The sequence below is a fragment of the Pteropus alecto genome, unplaced genomic scaffold (assembly GCF_000325575.1).
Source record: "Pteropus alecto unplaced genomic scaffold, ASM32557v1 scaffold484, whole genome shotgun sequence".
In the NCBI taxonomy this organism is placed as follows: Eukaryota; Metazoa; Chordata; class Mammalia; order Chiroptera; family Pteropodidae; genus Pteropus; species Pteropus alecto.
This window is the reverse complement of record NW_006435778.1, coordinates 63,751-83,083: the sequence shown is the minus strand read 5'-3', so window position 1 is coordinate 83,083 and position 19,333 is coordinate 63,751. Positions and strand designations below refer to the sequence as shown.

Sequence of the window (19,333 nt, the reverse complement as noted above, 5' to 3'; positions counted from 1 at the left end):
CGCCCCTCATCCCCGCCCCCTCCCCGAGACTCCTGCTTCTCCCCTTTTCTTTGCACCCTCGCGACTTCCTGCTCCTCCGGACGACCCCCAGGTAGGTACCCGCTCCCACCTCTCCTCTTCTCCGAGTCACCAGCTCACACGTGTTTCCAGGGGTAGTACTCCTACCGTAGCACTCTTACGGAACCTAAGCAACCCGGACACTTTCCAATGCGGGAGCGGTTCCTATAGCAACGACAAACAGGAAGTGTGGGTCTGCGGCCGGAAGCGGAAGTTACTGTCAGGAAGTTTCGCAGCCGTAGTGAATAGTTGGCGTTAGAGTGTTTCGGGTCCACGTGGAGTCGCGGCGTGAGGGTAGGGGGCTGAAGGCAGGCGACAGAGGGGAAAGGCGCCCTTTTCCTGCGGCGCGGGCCTTGGCCTACTCCTCCTCCTCCGGTAGGTGTTGGACGTGCGCGCTGCGAGATGGACACTCCCCCGCTTTCAGGTTCGGACTCGGATTCTGATGATTCTCTTGTCACAGACCGAGAGGTAGGTGTCAGCCGAGCTGGAGGGCTCGGTGCGGGAGAAGTCCTTACTCCTCTAGTACTTACCGCTGATCTTGTCCTGCAGTTGCAGGATGCGTTTTCTCGAGGGCTTCTGAAGCCAGGCCTAAATGTCGTGCTAGAAGGGCCGAAGAAAGCCGTGAACGACGTGGTGAGCTCGGGCGCCAGGTCGGGGGTTCTCGGACGTGAGATAAGCACAAGGGTTGTGCTTGGGTGACCCAGTTCTTGTTCCAGGAAAGACGCAATCTGCGCATTGTCAAGAGGATCAATTACCTGTCAGGCTATTGGGGGTTAGCACTTTGTCGGTTGGCCTAGCACCCTGGGCTTGGGAGAGACATATTCAGGTTTCCATTCTTAGGAGCTCAGTCTCTGAATTTCGTAGAATGGCCTGAAGCAATGTTTGGCTGAATTCAAGCGGGATCTGGAATGGGTTGAAAGGCTTGATGTTACTCTCGGTCCGGTGCCAGAAATCAGTGGACCTCAGTCAACATCTCAGAACAAGGATCAGAAAACTGTTGATCCAGAAGATGACTTCCAGCGGGAGATGAGCTTGTATGTATGTTTTCAAATGTGGGAGAAGTTGTGGGTCCCTATACTAGAGAAGGGGGAGAGGAGGAAAGTGGTGAGCCTGTACTTTTCAGAAGTTATCTTAAAAGCCTGGGAGCAGGGAGGAAGGCTTCTTTTGACTAAGAAGAGCTAAAGTTTTTTTTGTGCATTCCATTATTAGAACAAAAATTTGTTTATGAAAGGTTCTTATATGAACTTTTTTAGTGACTACCTAAGAATTCATAATTGGCATTAGTTTATACTTTTAGAGTGGCCATTCTCTTAAACTACTAATTTATTTTCAGCAGTACTCCTCGCCCCCCTTTTTAAAAAGAGCATTTGGTTAAATTTCTCATAGATACCAAGTTAATGGGGTTTTATTACAGTTTTTGTTTGTGTGTGTGTTCTTGCTAGTGTTGAGTCTTTCTGACCTTGGGTAACTCGTGAGAAGCAGTGTGAAGGAATGTAAGGCCTCTTCCCCTTAGATTATTCACACTTTGTCCTATATCCTCAGCTACCGTCAGGCCCAGGCCGCAGTGCTTGCAGTATTACCCCGCCTCCATCAGCTCAAAGTCCCTACCAAGCGGCCCACTGATTATTTTGCAGAGATGGCCAAATCTGATCAGCAGATGCAGAAGGTAAGAAACAGGGACTTTTTTTCTGGAAATCCGGGGCATTGTGGTTAAATATATTCAGCTGGCTTACCTTCTATAATGTTTTAAAAAAGAGTAAGCCTAAAAATAGGGAACTGGTTGTTAGAGGACAGTTATTATCTCTGTTGTCTATTTTAGACTCATGCCAGTCACCACCAATTAGGTAAATATAAGGATAACTTTTTCCTAATTTAAACAATTAAGTGGAGGAAAAGTACTGGAAAAAGTGTGGTCCCTGGGATAAAGATGGTCTTTGTATTTTCTAGTTGGTATGATCATGGCATGGTGTGTAGAAAAAACACAGTTCTTGTCCTTACTAGTGGGCAGTGCTACAACTTGTAGACAATTTATTTTGTCTGGGTCTCAGTTTTCTGTAAAATGAGCGATTGGTGTATGGCTCAGATATAGTATAATTTATCAGAGTTACGTAGAACTTGGTCCTCATTTAACTTTGGGAGGAAGAGAATTGCCAAAATCTAATCCAAGATGTTTTGAAATAGTTCCTTTGGGTCATAAGCTGGATTTTAGGGAGCTCTTATCTTGGTGGTACTTAGGGAAGCTAATCTAAAGATGAGCCCAGACACACCTCTTTACATTCACACTAACAGCTCCCCATCCTTTAACTGAAATGTATATGTTTGGTGGAAAAGGCTAGGTGCCTGATACCTGTTGGAGTTTATGTGGTATATTGGAGAAGGGAACTGGGGCTACATGCTGGGTTCACTTCAGTCTGCACACAGTAGGGATGGGGAGAAGGTAATTTCACCTGGCAAAACCGCGAACAGGCTGTTTTGTATAATGGAACAAATAGCACACTGGGAGTGGGACGGTCGCTTTAAAGTTCTAGTTTCACCACTGATACATTTGGTATCTTGGACAAAGTGCTTAGCCTTTGGGCCTCATTGTCCTCATGTGTAAAACACAAGGCTTGGAATAAATGATTTACAAGGTTCCTTTGAGCTCCATAGTTTGCAGAACTGGGAATATCTGCCTTCTGCTCCAGTGCACCCTAGGTAGTGGTCATCCCAGATTCAAATAACATAAGCTGACAACATTCATTTTGTGTTTTAGATTCGACAGAAACTGCAGGCTAAACAGGCTGCCATGGAGAAATCTGAAAAGGCTAAGCAACTGCGAGCACTTAGGAAATACGGAAAGAAGGTGAGAAGGAAAGTGCGCGGGGGATAGGATGAGGCTGAGTGTGTTTGTCAGGCCAGATTGCCATGGTCTGATTTGGTTCCAAGCCCCGTATGTGTTCAGTCATGTGTTTATTATCTCACAGTGGGTAGTGCATGCTAGTATTCATGAGCACAGTCTTTCCTTGATGCCAGCATGTCACCAGGAGTAGTGTGGTAACTGCAAGCGAGTCATTTACCTCTCTGGGCTTCAGTTTGCACATCTAAACAGTGAAGAGTTGGATCTAGGTCAGTAGTTCCCAAACCTGATCTCATAGCAGAAACACCTGGAGAAATTTTTTAAAACAGATTTCCAGGCTTCAGAATCTCTGGGAGTTTGCATGTTTTCTTCCATTCCCCCAAAAGCTTCTCCAATGATTCCACTATGCATCCCGGTTTGAGAATCACTGGCCCGGATGATTATAGAGTCCTTAAAGGAATCATATTATTGATTGTCATCCAGTCTGAGAGAAAAAAAATGGCACCTGTGTATTTGAACTGTGAATGTTTGAGTTGTAATGTAAAATCCGAGCAGGCATACCACAAAACTTTAGGGTTATGAGTAGAAATATGTGTGAGGAAGATAGCATGGATGTTAAGACTTTGTCAACATTTTGGACATAACCATTGTGATCTGGGGTGCTGAGCTGCTGTCCTCATTTGGTCATTTCACCTGTCCTCTGCAAACCGGCAGCTGTGGGTTTTTTTGGATTGATCTGGTGGTCGATGACTGCGATCAGCTCAAAACCATGGGTAATTGGATTGACAATTTATCTAAAGCAAAGAAAAATTCAGTCGGGCCTATTGGTTCACTGTTTTCTAATTTGAGGAAACCTCAGGGCAGTGGTTCTCGACAAGGGATGATTTTGCTTTCCAGGGAGCATTTGGCAATGTCTGGAGGCATTTTTGGTTGCCTCACTGGCATCTAGTGGGCAGAGGGCAGAGAGGCTGCTAAATATCCTATAATGCATAGGACAGGCCACCTACCCCCAACAGTTACCCTTTCCAAACTGTCAGTAGTGCTGAGAACGAGAAACTCAGCCCTAGAGTAATAACATCTCCTTTTGTCCTTAAAGCTTTTGTTTTTTAGGGAGGTTTTTTTGTTGGTGGTGGTGGTGGTGGTGGTACTTTTACACCTAGTAACAGTAGGTTAGGTAATTAATCTGCCCAGATTCATGTTTAAGATGTGGACTTAAACATGATTTGCTACGGTTTTGTAGGCAGGACTGTGTAATGGGGGAAGAATGCAGATAGCCTGGTGTGAATCTCACCTTTGCACTTTCCCACTGTGCTTTAGTTTGGGGGATGATAAGAAGATCTGCTTCACTTGGTTGTTGAGAAGCTAAACTGAGAATGTACTTAGAGCCCGAACATAGTTTTGGCACACAGTAGACGTTCAGTGGTGGTGACCACAGTGCTTTTACTGGGAGAATGCAGACAGTAGACGTTCAGTGGTGGTGACCACAGTGCTTTTACTGGGAGACTTGCACACAGTAGACGTTCAGTGGTGGTGACCACAGTGCTTTTACTGGGAGACTTGCAGTGATGGTTTGGAATGGGTGTAACAGTCCCGTGTCCATGTTCTAGGTACAAACAGAGGTTCTTCAGAAGAGGCAGCGGGAGAAAACGCACATGATGAATGCCATTAAAAAATACCAGAAAGGTCAGTATATCTCTCTCCTAAGGATGTAGGGGAGCAGGTTGCCTGCTAATTCTAACACCTAGTGCTCTGAAGCCTTAATTGATTTGGAACTATTGGACCTAAAGTTTGGGAATAATGTGGGGAGCAAGATGTGCCTCTTAATATCAATTCAATAAACAACAATCTTCTTTTGATGTTTAAGTGTTTTGTAAAATGTGATGGTGCTAACCAAAATACTTCTTTATTCTCAGGCTTCTCTGATAAACTAGATTTCCTTGACGGAGATCAGAAACCTGTTGCACGGGGCTCGAAGGAAGGAGCTAAAGGCCAGCAGACGAAGAAGGGGTATTAAATGTTTTATTGTTTTGTCGTGTGTACTGAGCCTGCAGTTCATGAGTGTGGCAGGGACCACCACAAGGAGCGGCCTCAGAGTTGAGAGAGTGTAGCTGCTGTCTGTGGCTCAGATTTGCAGGACTGTGTGATGGTTTTTTTTTTTAGCCATATCAGTCTTTGAAGATTAGCATAAGATGACTTAAGGATTTGGCGTATTTTAAGTGAATGCTTAGTAAAAGTTGATTCCTCACCTCGAAGTGTGATGTTTGAGTACAGACCTCGGATTCAGATCCAGACTCTGCCAGTCATTGGGGAGTAGCTCTGAGCAAGTTACTAAATGTTAATTTTCTTATCTATGAAAATAAGAAAATTGTTACATGCCTCATAGTATTATGAAGATTAAAAGGGATAATGTTGGATATTATAATTGTTCTTTTAGTTCGCCTTTATGCATTCCTGGACACGAGGCCCGTAATGGATCATTTCTGTATAATATAGTAAATGCTGTGATAAGGCATTTAGGGAGTTGCATGGAGATACATTGTAGAAATATCTAACACTGTCTGGGGTGGCTTCCTGGAGGAGGGGCCCATCTGAGCTTAGTCTGAAGGATAAGTAAGAATTAGCCATGAGAATAGGAGAAATGTAGGTTTTGGGAAGAAAAAAGAACACGAATAAGCAAAAGCTTAGAGATGAGCAAGCAGTTTTGGATGTGAAGAACAGGTAGCATTTGGTATCACTGGGAATATAGTATAAGGCAAGGAGTGATGAGATGTAGCTGGAGGGGGACCTATGTCAAGTCAGAGAGGCAAAGTGTTTGCCTTGTCGAGAAGCTTGGGTTTTTCCAGTAGGCAGTGGGAAGATACTGATGGGCTTTACTCAAAATAATGAGCAGTTCATATTTATGTTTAAAAGACATTACAGTGGTTCTTGTGTAAATGACAGACCTGAGGGAGGCGGGGAAATCAATTAGGGGACTATTAGAAAAGTCCGGACACGTAATGGCAGTGACCTGAAAGTGGTCATTGAGGTAGAGAAGAGAAAATGGATTGAAGGAATATTCAAGAGGTTAAATTAGCAGGATGCGTTAGTTAGTTCAAGTGGGTGTAGAGAGTGAAAGAAGGAAGAATCAGGGCCCGCCCCCAGGTTTCTAGTCTGGTGGCTAGGGCGTAAATACAGGAGATGAAACCAGACTGGGAAGGAGGACGATATGTGATTTTGGAATGCTGAATTTGAGATTCCTGTGGGATGAGCGGTTTAAGATTTATTACATTTGAATGTTAACTGCTTGTATATGTCCCTGAAAGGAATAAAAACAACTGAGGATGATTTAGCAAGATTTAATTAGAATGGAAAGCTTTCCAAAGATAACTGGTGAGCCACAAAAATGTATGTGGATCCTTTCCTAGTCCTTGCTTTGTTTTCGTGCTCTGGTGGTTAAAACCATAAATAGATGAGCTTGCCTAGGGAGTTTAAGTAGGAATGTAGGGCCAAGGATGAGATTGTGGGTAACAGTAGTGCCTGCTTGCAGACAGAGCAATGAAGGCATTGTTGAGCCGTAAGATAGATCAGGATTTGTAGTGCTGTGGGTAACTTGTAAGACCACTTTTTTCCAGTCCCAATGCCAAACGACGCTATAAAAACCAGAAGTTTGGTTTTGGTGGAAAGAAGAAAGGCTCCAAGTGGAATACTCGTGAGAGCTACGATGATGTGTCCAGCTTCCGGGCCAAGAAGGCTCATGGCAAGGGCCTCAAGAGGCCTGGAAAGAAAGGATCAAATGTAAGTGAGCCGGGGGGCCAGGTGTGGGCCTGGATCAGCCTCCTCTCCCACCCCACACCTACCCACTCCCCGTCTTTCCCTTTGTATCCTGACCCTGGGGCAGAAGGCCAAGCTGCTTTGTTGACCACATGTGGTATTTCTTTTTCTGTAGAAGAGACCTGGAAAACGGACAAGAGAAAAAATGAAGAATAGAGCACATTAAGCAGCATCTTTGTATACAAAGAACCAAGAAAAAAGAATGAAGAATCGGGATCTCACTGTATAGTTGAATCCCTTAGGTTGGTTTCTTTTTGTAAAAAATTAATTCAATAAACTAAAAAATTATCAAAAAAAAAAAATACACCCTTGGGTGAAAACTCAGTTAAGACTAAAAGATTTAGAAGTTACTTTTCCATATTAAATAATACTTTTATTTATTGATAATAATGTAGACATTGAGTCCAAATTGCCTTCTTTTTATGGTAGATGAAGATTTGACACCGTCATCAGTTTCTCTTCCTGTCCTCCCAATTACATCATGATTTCACGTAAATCAATACCTAGTGTTTATGTCATTATGGTTGCTTAAGGACCAATCAATCACCAGAGAGCTTGATGTGCTAAGATAATACTTCCTTTGTAGTACACTTTTTGGTTTTTCTTTGAGATAATTATCACCTTATATTCCTTCTACATTGTTATTTTTTTCTAGATGTTTCATCCTTTGCCCATCTTTTAATTTTTCTGCTGTAAGCAAGGTCTGCCATACAGCTGTCACTCTGTCTCTTTTCTAAACTTTCTAGGTTGGCTCCACTATTTCCTGGATCTCGTATTTTCCTGTCTTAGTTTATGCTTCCTTTGCTCTACACCATCTTCTAGTATCTTCCTAAGAATGGGAACATAGGAGTTGAATTTTTGTTTCTTTGCATTTCTGCAATTCCCTTTAATGCAGCTGGTATGAATTTTCCCTGGGAATGTTGCAGGCGTGCCTCTTTGTCTTATAGCCTCCTATGTTGCCGATGAGAAGATGGTGCCATTTTAGTTCTCACTCTTCTCTCTGGAAGGTTTGTTTCTCCCTGTGATCTGAAATTATTCCATGATGTGCCTTGATGTGTGTTTGTTTTTGTTCTTTGAGTAGGGTATTTGGAAAGATTCAGGCTCTTCGGTTCTGGGACTATTTATTTGATAACTTCCCCCCTATTTTCTTTGTTCTAATTCTAATTTCTGTTTGTCAAATGTTGCACCTCTTCTGATCTCCTAAGTTTGTGTTTGTATTTAAATTACTCTTTGGGGGAAAGACCCTTGATTTTTTTTCTAATCATTTTATTGAATATATATTTTAGCTTTCATTTTTTACTTTGTCCTCCAAGCATTCTTTCTTCTCTAATTGGTCCTTATTCAGATCATTCTACTCTTATTCTGCAGATGTGGTTTCCAATCATATCTCTCAGAATGTGAATTATAGTTTTTGTTTCTTAAAAGAAGTTTCTTCTTTTCTCTTCATTCTGGTACCTTGGGATTCCTTGAACCCCACTGTGTGCTTTTAGGTCTCCAAAAATAAACTTATTTTTAATAAACTAATTTCACTTAACGGAAGTCTGAGCAAAGAGGTCATATTTTCAGAAGATCAAGGTATTTTCCCCCGACCTATTTTTGACAATCTGTATAATATTAGTGAATGGAGTAAAGTGTAGGAATTCAGATAAGGAGCCTCAGGATCAATTGGAAACTTTGAATTCTGTTTGGAAGATATTGAGAGTTTTAAGAAAGGAGGACGTGGGTTAATAGCAATTCATGCTGGTGAGGTCAAAAGTAAGTTATTAATACTAAGTACTTAAAAAAGAAACTATGTCCCTTTCTTCCTTTTTTTTTTTTTTTCTTTTTGGTATAGCAGAGACTTGCAAATGGAATAACTTTTCTTAATTTCAGAGATATACTCTGTATAACTCATTTATATCACTACTAATATTCCAGCCTTCAAAATATAGCCAAGGTGCAGGTGCTATATTTGTCATATTCGTGCATGGAAAGGTAGGAGCCTAGCATTTCCCACTACCTAGTACAGGCTGTTCTTGTTTTGCTTTGTTCCAGTAGGCATGGATTTCAGTTATCAAGGTACAATTAAAATAAGAGTAGTTTCTCAATAAGTTGTTCACATTTAGTTACCAAGCATTGTTAACTGTACCTGCAGAAAGTAGAAACTCTTCAGTCCTCAAATCACTAAATAAATTAAAGATGTATAATGATTTCAAAGTCTGTTGGCGATTGGTCCCTGCACATCTGTTACTTGAATCCAAATTTAGAAAGGATTAAGACAATTTGCTGAGGCATAGAAACAATGCTTGCTCCATGTTATGTACAACAAGAAAAAATAAGGCTAGCACTGTTTTATTTTTATAAATGAATAACTAAAACACTTGATTCTCATTGTGTTTTTTTCCCCCTCTTTAATTCCACCCCCCCAACTTCCACCCCTGACCTATGGATATTGCCATTTCCCCTTAAGAACTGGATCTCTGAAGGAAAGGCTTCTCCCACGAGCTCACGGTGAGCATTCGGGGCCTGGGGCCTGGTGCCCCCCAGGTATGGTTTGTGGCTCTACCTAGGGCGCAAACCCAGGACCTGCGTGTAAAGCAGACGTACTAACCACTATACTATGGAGCCACCCCAATTTTCAATATTTTTAATGTTTTAAATTATAGTCCACTAAATAATAGTGTTGCTATTTTTCATTTTCTTATGCATTTAAAGTTTTAAAAATTCATCATGTAAATATTTTGAGGAAAGCATAGAAAGTGGATTACTTGATATGCAGAGTCTATGATTTAGCATAAATTTATAAAATAGATTAAACTTCTGATTCTTGTTCATCACAAAGTTAGCTCTGAAAGTGGTCATTGTGCTCCTGCTTGTCTGTTCCTTTAAATAGAGCAACCATGTCTTCTACTGTAACCTTCCTGACAGCACTAAAAAAAAAAAAGCTGTTACTTTGTACATTCAACTCATATAAAAAAAGTATATGTAGGCAGTCTTCAATTTGCATAGCAGTGCAAAGTGACCTGCTTGCTGAAACCATGCAGTCATCTTAATAAATTAAAGGCTTGGTACATAGACGTCCATGCCGTGCTTGGGCACGCCACCCTCCCAGCACCTTGATGTGTTCACCAGCCTGGAAGCTCTCTAAACCCTGTAGTTTAGGGCTTTTTGTGGAGGACTCACGACATCTGCGTTATTGATTAAATCATTGTCACTGGTGATTAGCTCAATCTTAAGCCCCTCTTCTTTCCCCAGAGGTTGGTGGTGGGGCTGAAAGTTCCAAGTTTCTAATCAAGGCTTGGTCTTTCTGGCAAATAGCGCCCCCGTCCTGAAACTAGACACAGCCAAGAGTCATCTTGTTAGAAAAACACACTCTTATCACCACTATCACTTAGGAAATTGCAAGGGATTTGGAAACTCTGTGTTAAGAACCAGGGACAAAAAATATTTTTTCATGATATTACAGGGTCACCCTCTGGTCTTGGATCATGGATCCCTTGTAGCAAAAAGGTTATAAAGTTCAGAGATGCCGGTACAGTTTTAGATTCCCATGTAGTCATTAATAATTACTCTAGCCCATCATACTGTATGAAAGTATCTTTTAGGGCTAGGACACTCAGGTTTGCACGGAGCTTTTATGCTCCCCCCGGGTGTATGTCACTCTCCCAACACCTCCAGTGTTCACCTCCTGGAAATGTCCTGGCTCTTTTTTCACAGGATCTTAAAATGGTACTATGTCCAGGTCTTTTTAAAGAGCTGCTGTATTTTTCCAGACAGGATTTTATCAGCTTCAAATCCAGGGTCAATCTACAATATGAGTGTGGGCTAGGGGTTCAACCTTCCCTTCCCAGATTTTCATTGTTTTCAGTCTCACACCTCATTTCTAACTTGTGTTTTACTTAATGTCCCTGAGGCCCGGGCTTTTCCCATTCTCCAAGAACCACCCTCCAATGTGGAAGATGTTACCTGCCTGGCTGCTGATGTCTGTGGAGTGGGACTTCCTGCAGACCCCCTGCCAATGGCCACTTTCAGTTTCCTGCTTTCACATCCACTCTGTCTAGGAGGCCTGGGAGTACTGGGGCATGGGCTCCATGCTCAGGTATCCCATTCTCTCTGTTGTGGGCTCATACCTTTTATATCCCTCTATTATCCTTTATTGGGGTCTGGAAAGGCAGAGGAGAGAATGTTCGCACTCAGTTTGCCATCTTTAACTGGAATTCTCCCACTAGTTTATAAGACTCAGGATGTGACCCAGTAGACTTTGGCAGAAAGGAAAAATGAGAGACTCAGGATAGAAGTTTAGGCTTTAAAGTAACTTATTGATCTGGACAGCACACACTTTGGGCATTAAAGATGGTTGACACCACTGCTGGAAAATTACTTGTGGCGATCATCTTCTCCCAGGCTCCACATTTTAGCTTTGTACAGAGTGATGTCTTTGTAGACCCTGAAGTGGTTCAGCCTGTGGTCATTGCGTTCTGGGTTGACCTAGAAAGGAGAGTGTAAGTGTCAAAAAGAAGCCCGTGGGGAAGAGGAAAATCTGGGTTTGAAGTCAATGGACCTGGGCTTGAATCAAGCCCTACTCTGCTGTTATATGGCCCCTGGTGCTCTTCCTCGCTGGCCTGGTTTGTAGAATGAAGATGACAACATTGACATCAAAAGAGCTGCAGGACTGAAAGAATAACCCATGTAGAGTTGCTGCACTTCCCTTGCCACTGCCTGAGTTGGAGGCCTACAGATTCCTTCCCCACTGGGATGTAAAGTCCAGGAGGGCAGGTGCTGTGTCTGTTTTAGTCACCGCTTAGTCCCAGCACCTAGAACAGTGTCCAGCACACACTAGGGACTCAATATATATTTGTGCAATGAATGAGTGTGTTGAGGTAGTTACACAGAGAAGAGTGAGCACTCTGACACATAAATCTTATAGAAGCTCCACTGTGCAGTTAACTTAGAGGATACTCTATCAACACATTGCCAAGGACATCAGAGGCTGAGCGGTACTTCATCAACCGTAGTTTCCCTAGTTCCCCTGTTTTGGGGTTGTAGGTTCTCTGTCTGTCCAGGGTAAGGTCCTGCCAGGGAGTCCAAAGTGAAGCCGGGCTGATGAAGCCCCTTTTGCCCCCAACCACATCACTCTGAAACTCCTGCATAATTTATCCTTTAGGGTTGTTGCATAACTCCTGGATATAACGGTTTGTTTGTTTGTTTGTTTTTGCTTACTTTATTACTAGTCACCAGTGCCATCTGATGGTGTTGTCCCCAGTTTATAATGATGAACAGGCTTGGTGTATTTGCAGACCCTTTGCAACTCCATAGTGATGACTCATCTGGCAGCCATGCAGTCAGTTATCTGCAAGGCCTAGGAGGGTCCATGCAGGGCAGGGCTGGCCAGGGCAGCTACATTGTCCTTCCTTGTCATGGTGTGGTGAGCTTGCCATGAATTGTGTAGGTCAAAGATGTAGCCTTCCCACATGTACACCTTGTACTTAAAGGAGATAGTCCTTTACTCTTTAGAAAAGTGAAGATTAGCGAGTTAAATTATAGTGCTCTGTAATACTTTTCTAAGTTGCTAAATCATCTAAGTTGGATGATTTTTATCTTCACCTTCACCTGCGTTCCTTCACAAATCTCCAGTCCCCTTATTCACTATAAGTTAACCTCCCTACATACACACATCCTCTTCTATTTCCCTTTGAGCATTTCTCTCTTCTCCAGCTGTCTAACCCAACCTCTCCCTCTTGGATTCAGGCCTCCTCACATAAATGGTGGGGCTCCCGCTGGAACCCCTCGCCCCATCTCCTGCAGTCTCCTCTCTCCAAGATGATGCCCCATGTCTGAAGAGGAGCTGTTGCAAATGGGCAGCTATTAGCTCTCTTCCTCACTGGTAAAACCTGACTTACTGAGCCCCTTATTCCCATCTGCTTGCAGTACCCCTGTGGCAGAGCCACATGCCCCAGACTGGAGTTGTATAAATGGGCAAGAAGGCCAGGCCCTTGCATCAGAAATAAGAGGACTGCTGGGAGTGGGGAGTTTCAGGGAAGGGAGCACACCAGAAAACTACTCGGTGAATGATTTTAACAGGGTACAAGCCAAGGGGCTGGGAGAAGAACCTCATTGGTCCTCCTTTTTATTCTTCCTCACGGACATCATAGTAGCCCGCATTTACTAATTACCCTCTATGTGCTAGGTACTGTCTTTGCAGTCTATTTACATTGTCTTAGTTAATCCTCAGAACAAACTTTGAAGTATTGATAGTACTATCCCATTTTAAGGTAAATAAACGGAAGTTGAGAGGTTCAGAGAGAACTCAGGCTGTCCGGCTCCAGAGCCACCACGTTACATTGAAACACTGAGTGGGTTGATTGATGCTGCAACAGCTAGAAGGACATGGTGCTATAGAAGCGCAGGGGCCAGTGCCCAACTCTACCTGGTGGGGCGTGAGGGCCAGAAGTCCCTTAATGGGACTTGATGGAAGAGGTGACTCCTGAGCTGCGTGGGAGGATGAGTAGGCGTCCCTGGGGAGTTTGGTCTGGGTGTCAGGAGGTGGCTGCAGGAGCAGGACATGTGGGGACACAGAGTGTGCAAGATCCTGGTGCCTTCGAGGCAGTGAAGGAACTTTCCATACAGCTGAGAAACAGTGTTTCCAACTTCGCATCACCGACAAAATACACAGACGGACTAAAAGCCAAGTGTTAAAAAGAAAATTTAGGGGAATTATAGAGGAATAGTTAGTTGTCTTCTAATTCTTGGTGTTGAAGGTTTTCCTAAGCAAGGCACAAAACAGATGCCGTAAAGGGGAAAAAAATGGTACATTAATTACTTAAAAATTAAAATTTTCTATGTGATGAAAGACATAAACAGAGTTAAAAGACAAGAGTGGCAGAAAGTTCTTCAAGTTGTCTATTCAAAAGTCTGCATTTGTTCTGTAGTAACAGGAGCCCTATATCATTTAGGGTGATGATGCACCGAAGGATACATTTCCCAGGCTCCTAGTAGCTAGTAACGCCCTTTCTATCAAATGGGGTGAGTCCTGTGACTCCTGCATCACAGGTAAGGGGGCAGAACTTAGAGATATGAAGTGAATTACCCAAGATCACCCTGCTGATTACTGGTAGGGCAAATGAGGCAGTCTGTCATCAGCAATCTTTGTTTAATGAACATACACTGTATTTACCATGTGCCAGCTGTTCTTACCCCTTACAAATCCTACCTCATTCATTCCACATAACGACCTTATGAAGTTAGTACTGTATGATCTCCATTTTACACTGAGAAAACTGAGTCATAAAAGAGCTGAGTCACTTACCCACCGTTACACAGCTGGTAAGTCGTAGGCAGAGTTCACACCCAGCAGTCTGGCCCATACTCTGCTCTCCCACCCCCACCTCTATTGCCTCTGTGCTAAGTCAAGGAGTCACACTTACCAAGGGATCTGAGTCCCATCCAATTTCGTGGCTTTCAGTCTGTGTCTCTGAGTATTTCATCCTTGGTCCCTGGGAAGCATGGTGAATAAGATTCAGAAACCTGTCTGGGAGATGAGGCATGAGTTATGGAGGACTCTGGCTCTGCAACAACCAAGTGGTCCTGGGCTTTTTACTCTGGCCACATCCTTTTCTAGAGGCACAGCACTCAGCCTCAGAGGTTTGGTTGGGCCTTGAGACATGGGTGTCTGCCTTTTCCACTCATCTTTCAGTAAATGTTTGTTGAGCCCAACTCTGTGCCAGGCACTGTTCTGGGGCCTGGAGGGAGAGCAGAGTAGGCAGACATGATCCCTGTTCTCCTGAAGCTCGTGGTCTAGGTGTGGGGACAGGGGACATGCTGCACATTACACAAGCAAACTCCATGGTGGAAACAGTGATAGGAGCTGTGATGAAGGGAGTAGGCAAAGGGGCCTGAGGAGGCAGAGCTGGCTACTTCAGACTAGATGGTGACAGGCTGCCTCTCTGGATGCCAAGCAGGAGCCAAGTCTGAGAAAGAGGCAGAGGAAAAGCATACTACAGGCAGTGAGGACAAAGGCCCTGAGGCCATAGTGAGTTTGGCCAATGTAGCTGCAGCCCAGAGTGTGAGGAAGAGGGCTGAGAGAAGTGAGGTTAGATCCTTCTGTATCGAAATAAGTTTGGCTACTAACACTGGGTATATTTGTATCTCTGCAGCTTAAAGATTTAAAACATTTTTATTTTCAATATCTACCCTGTCAAGTCTCAATTTAAGAGAGGCAGTTGGACAATGAGAAGAATCTGGGCTTTGTAGTCAGACATTCCTGGACCTCCACTACTAGCTTATCAGGGGGCTTAAGTTCCCTGGGCCTCGCTTGGCTCATCTGTAAAATGGGAGAAAAATATCCACCCCAGGAAAATGTCTGCAAATGGAATTAAAGACTGTGAAAAGGCAACTGGCATTTGGCTGAGCTCATCCTTGATATAAGGAAGCCAGTACTGAACTCCTGCCACATTTTCGAGACCGTTATCACTTGTTATTTTCCTTATTGCTACAAGTCCCCAACTTCTGTCCTTCATTCTAAGTAGGCTGATGTCTTCACTACTGATGAGAATCTTACCTACTTTGATTATGCTCTCTTGATTAGTCTATTCAGGTGTCTGTCTCCAGTATGCTGTGCAACCCTCCATGTTCCCCCTCCCCACGGCACTGTACGCCACACTTTCCTTCCCCATCCTCCTATATGTCCTATATTTTTCCTCTATCATAATCTACTCTCAGAAGGTAGAGATGAAGGAGAGCATCCTTCCAGGAAGGATTAGCCTTTCCATCAACTCTCTCCTTCATGCCCAAATGTGGCCCCCGCTCACCTGAAGTAGTCAGCTCTGCCTCCCCAGGCCCCTTTGCATAGAAGCCAAACTACTCACAGTTCTAGGCCTATGGTGGTTTCTCTCATATCTGTGCCTTTCCATATAACTTGAAATGTCCTTCCACAGTTCTATACTTGCCATACTTCTTCTCACTGTGTCACCAACTCCTTTAAGATGACTTCCCAGAACTCTGCTACCTGACTTAGGTGCCTGTTTTATATACTGTTACCATCGCAATCCCAATTAGATCCTAATTTATTAGTCTTCTTCACTAATGTATGAGATCCCCACCCCATACAGTGACTATCACATAGTATAATGAAAATAATATTAACTAACATTTATTGATCATTATGTACCACCTACTGTTCTAAGCACTTGCATTATTTTGTTTATTCTCACAACAATCCTAGGTGATAAGCTCAGAGAAGTTTTAAAAACTTGCCCCAAATCATAGTTAATGAGTGGCAGAATCAGGATTTGAACTCAGTATGACTTGAGAACATGAGCTTGTAACAGCTAAATGTTTGATGAATGAATGAATACAACGTGAAGGCCATTTGGAACATATTTGTTGGCTAAGGAGTTAATAAACTGGCAGCATGGTTGAATATGTCAGTCTCTTATGAGCTTAGTTATCATGAGTCCAGTTTTCAGATGATCAAAGCAGAGGACCGATGTTTGCCCCAAGGTAATACCACCCTGAGAGGTCTCTCCAGCCATCTGCCTCTGTGTGCTGTAGCTCATTGTTGTTCTCAAGCCCCAGGACTTACCATCTTCAGGTTCCTCCAGGTTATCGTGCCAAGACATGGGCTTTCTGGTGATCGTGTGAACTAGAGAAAAACAGCATCACAGGTTCAAGTTTAAACACTAACTCCCTGCCCTCTTTAAGACTCACCTTAAACCAGACACTCATTTAGCATTTTCTCAGTGTGTCACATTTCAGGTCTTATGTTGGGCACTACAGAATAAGACCTTTGAGGACCTCACAGTCTAGAGTGACAATGTCCAGTTTGGTGGTCATTAGCCACATGTGGCTACTTGAATTTGAATCATTAAAATTAAATACAATTAAAATTGATTTCTAAGTCATAGGAGCTACATTTCAAATGCTCTAAAGCCTCATGTGGCTAATGGCTACCATTTTGGGCAGCAGAGATATAGTATATTTTAATCATTGTAGAATTTTCTCTTGGCCAGCACTGGCCTGCAGAGATATAGACATACCAGGCAGGCAAAAAATGTTAGATAGTGATATATTCCCAGGAAGCCATGTGATAACAGAGGTACAGAATCCACGGACACACACTCAGGTCATAATTACTGGTGAACTGATGGGTCTGGGCTGTTAAACAAAGGTTCCTATACTCCCTGAACTTCCATTCTATTTGTGGTGACAGAAAACATACAAATACATAATTTCTGGCAAATATAAGTGATGCAGAATAGTAAAGCAGGTGCTGTGCATAGAGAGCTGACGGTGGGGTGGGGCTATGAGTGATGTGTCTCTAAGGAGATGCATTAGAACACTGTCCTGAATAAAGTGAGAGAAGAATCTGAGAGTGACCTTGGTGAGTTTGAGAAACATGCAAATGGCCAGAGTAATTCAAGAGGAGTGAGCTAGGTAGAGAGTGGTAGGAAATGAGCAGAGGCCAGAAAGAACCAATGGTCACCAAAGTGATTTTATCTCCAACTCCTATCAGTAAAAAAACTTCTGAGCATGCATTGCTAATATGTGTATATTATATGTATATTTACATAGTCTCTATGTATGATTATCAATATATTAGCAAAGCATATTTCCTTTCTTTTTACATAAAAGTAAACATAAATACAAGTTTTAATATTTTCTCACTGTACCACAATGGATCATATTAATCAGGTGCCCAAGGGACACAAGCTGTGAGATCAGCACTTTTCCTGGAAATTCTGAAGGCTGACTGAGCGATTATTTGAATTATTGGAATGGACCAAGTTTAAACAAAATTTGACATTAATTTGTTTTCCTGAAATTAGTGGTTGAGGAATCCAGTGGAGAACCAGGTTAAGTTGTAAGGAAAGTGAAGACATCATATTTTCTGTGCTCTCACCACACACACACATGGTAACTATGTGAGAAGACGGGTATGCTATTTTGCTTGACTGTTGTAATCAACAACTATATATTTTACTATGTTTATTGAATGGTAAGAGAGAAGCGTGTATATAGTTGCTGCAAAGCAAGTATCAAAATATTTCTTAAAGGAGGGGAATGGGGATGAAGCTGGGTGGGCAGCAGAGCCAGATCCACAAGGGTCTTCTGTACAGTTCTGTTCAAACCTCACCCCAGAAGCTGTGGAGCCACTGAGGCTTTTACAGAGGAATGGCAGGATCAAACTCACCTATTAGGATAGCTGTAGCCAGCAGTGGTGCAGGGGATGGGTTGGGGGATGCTTAGAGGAAAAGAATAGTTAGGAGTCCATCAGATCAATCTAGGCAGAAGGGAGAATGGCTCTGCTGAGCCTTGGGGGTGAGGATGGAGAGAGAGGCAGACTCAGGTGCTATTTAGAGGTCAGAATTAAGTGAAGAGAGGTAGCTATGCCTACACATGCATGATGGTGTCTTTTACTGAGGTAGGGACATGGGAAGGGGCAGATGAGAGAAATGTTAACCAGGACTGCGATGACTTAGATGTGTGAGTGAAGGAGAGAGAGACTGGGGATGACTCCTAGGCTTCTAACTTTGGAGAGTGAATAGTTGTGGTACTCTTTTAAGAAAAGATATTCCAGAGTAGCTGCAGGTGGGAGAATAGGGTGAGATGTGCCTAGTTTTGGAACTAGTGAGTCTGAGATACCCATGGGTATTCCAGGGGAAGGGAGCTGGCAGGTGTTTGGGCCCATGGGTCTGGGGCTCCATTTGAGCCTTGATGGTGTTGGGGAGGAGCTGATGTTACAGGACCAGATAAAACCGCCCAAGGAATGTGCAGTGAGGAGTGGAGGGTTGGGCCGTTTTATCAGGGGACACTATGGGCCCTGAGTCTACTACCCCTGAACTTTCCAAAGGTCTAGGACAATTATTAGAAGCCTGAAAAAAACCTTAAACTTAAGCTTATTAAAAACAAAACCACAAACAAAACATAACAAATCATAAAACCCTGCCAAATATAATTAGTTCAGAAGCAAAATTATAAAAAGCAGTTTAATGTATCTAATATATTTGATGTGATGTACGGCGAGACACTCCTAACCCCCGCTAAAAGTCGGAGTTCCCGAAGTCTAGGAAGTGGGGCTCGGTCAGAGAAGGCGCCTCCTACTGTACTCCGCCCCAACCCCGCCTCCCTCTGCCCAGCACCCCAGATGACTCGTTGGTCCCGGGAGCCACCCTCTTCCCTTCCTTCACCCAGTGGCGCCCCTCACCCTTGCGCAGGGGATTCACGTGATACTGCGTGTAGAGTTTCTGGGTTCGTAGTTCTTTGAGGTACAATTCCCGCAAGATCTGGTTCTGATGGACTTCATCTGCTATCACCTTTTGCCGTCCGGCCATGGCCTTGGCCCTGCTGGGTCTGGCTCGGCTTCCTCTAACAGCCCTCTCGACTCTCGCCTAGTGCGGGACCACCAGCCGTCTCCAGGCAACGTTGCACCAGGCGGTCTCCAGGCAACAGCGTCCTAGATTACCCTCCTTCCTCAGACGTCACTCCCACCCGTCCGTAACCCCTCCCAGATCTTATTCCAGGTCCCGCCCCCTTGGAGAGCAGAGCTCACCTTCTGCAGCTTTTCTAGATGAAGCGTGGTTACTGGGACGGCCCCTGGAGACGGCCAGAAAAGGACTCGCCATCCAGTGGCCCACCCAGGCGGTAATGAATTTA

At 43.6% G+C, this 19,333-nt stretch overlaps 3 protein-coding genes across 3 annotated transcripts in view; 1 reads left to right on the top strand and 2 right to left on the bottom strand.

Moving 5' to 3' along the window:
* CFAP57 (cilia and flagella associated protein 57) overlaps nt 1-233 on the bottom strand; it is a 53,845-nt gene extending 53,612 nt beyond the window's left edge. Inside the window, exon 1 of the mRNA XM_025046451.1 lies at nt 110-233. The gene's annotated coding sequence lies outside the window, so the exon portion shown is untranslated. The remainder of the gene's footprint in view (nt 1-109) is intronic.
* Nucleotides 234-266: 33 nt separating this feature from the next.
* Nucleotides 267-9,060, top strand: EBNA1BP2 (EBNA1 binding protein 2). Its single transcript, XM_006911381.3, has 9 exons — nt 267-525; nt 607-690; nt 922-1,091; nt 1,600-1,723; nt 2,810-2,899; nt 4,501-4,576; nt 4,807-4,900; nt 6,505-6,667; nt 6,819-9,060. The coding sequence occupies exons 1-9, from the start codon at nt 460-462 to the stop codon at nt 6,867-6,869; spliced, it is 918 nt and encodes a 305-aa protein (XP_006911443.1). The 5' UTR covers nt 267-459; the 3' UTR covers nt 6,870-9,060.
* A 1,914-nt stretch (nt 9,061-10,974) lies between these two features.
* Nucleotides 10,975-19,111, bottom strand: FAM183A (family with sequence similarity 183 member A). Its single transcript, XM_006911380.3, has 4 exons — nt 18,885-19,111; nt 16,263-16,322; nt 14,107-14,210; nt 10,975-11,170 (listed from the first exon to the last, which is right to left on the bottom strand). Exons 1-4 carry the CDS (start codon nt 19,009-19,011, stop codon nt 11,060-11,062), a joined length of 402 nt encoding a protein of 133 aa, XP_006911442.1. The 5' UTR covers nt 19,012-19,111; the 3' UTR covers nt 10,975-11,059.
* Nucleotides 19,112-19,333: the final 222 nt, after the last annotated feature.

Coding starts and splice junctions, on each gene's coding strand:
- EBNA1BP2 (XM_006911381.3), top strand. CDS start 460: ATGGACACTCCCCCGCTTTCAGGTTCGGACTCGGATTCTGATGATTCT. Junction 526..606: donor CTCTTGTCACAGACCGAGAG/GTAGGTGTCAGC, acceptor CTTGTCCTGCAG/TTGCAGGATGCGTTTTCTCG. Junction 6,668..6,818: donor CTGGAAAGAAAGGATCAAAT/GTAAGTGAGCCG, acceptor CTTTTTCTGTAG/AAGAGACCTGGAAAACGGAC.
- FAM183A (XM_006911380.3), bottom strand. CDS start 19,011: ATGGCCGGACGGCAAAAGGTGATAGCAGATGAAGTCCATCAGAACCAG. Junction 16,323..18,884: donor CGTGAATCCCCTGCGCAAGG/GTGAGGGGCGCC, acceptor GTTTTTCTCTAG/TTCACACGATCACCAGAAAG. Junction 11,171..14,106: donor GATGGGACTCAGATCCCTTG/GTAAGTGTGACT, acceptor TCTCCTTTCTAG/GTCAACCCAGAACGCAATGA.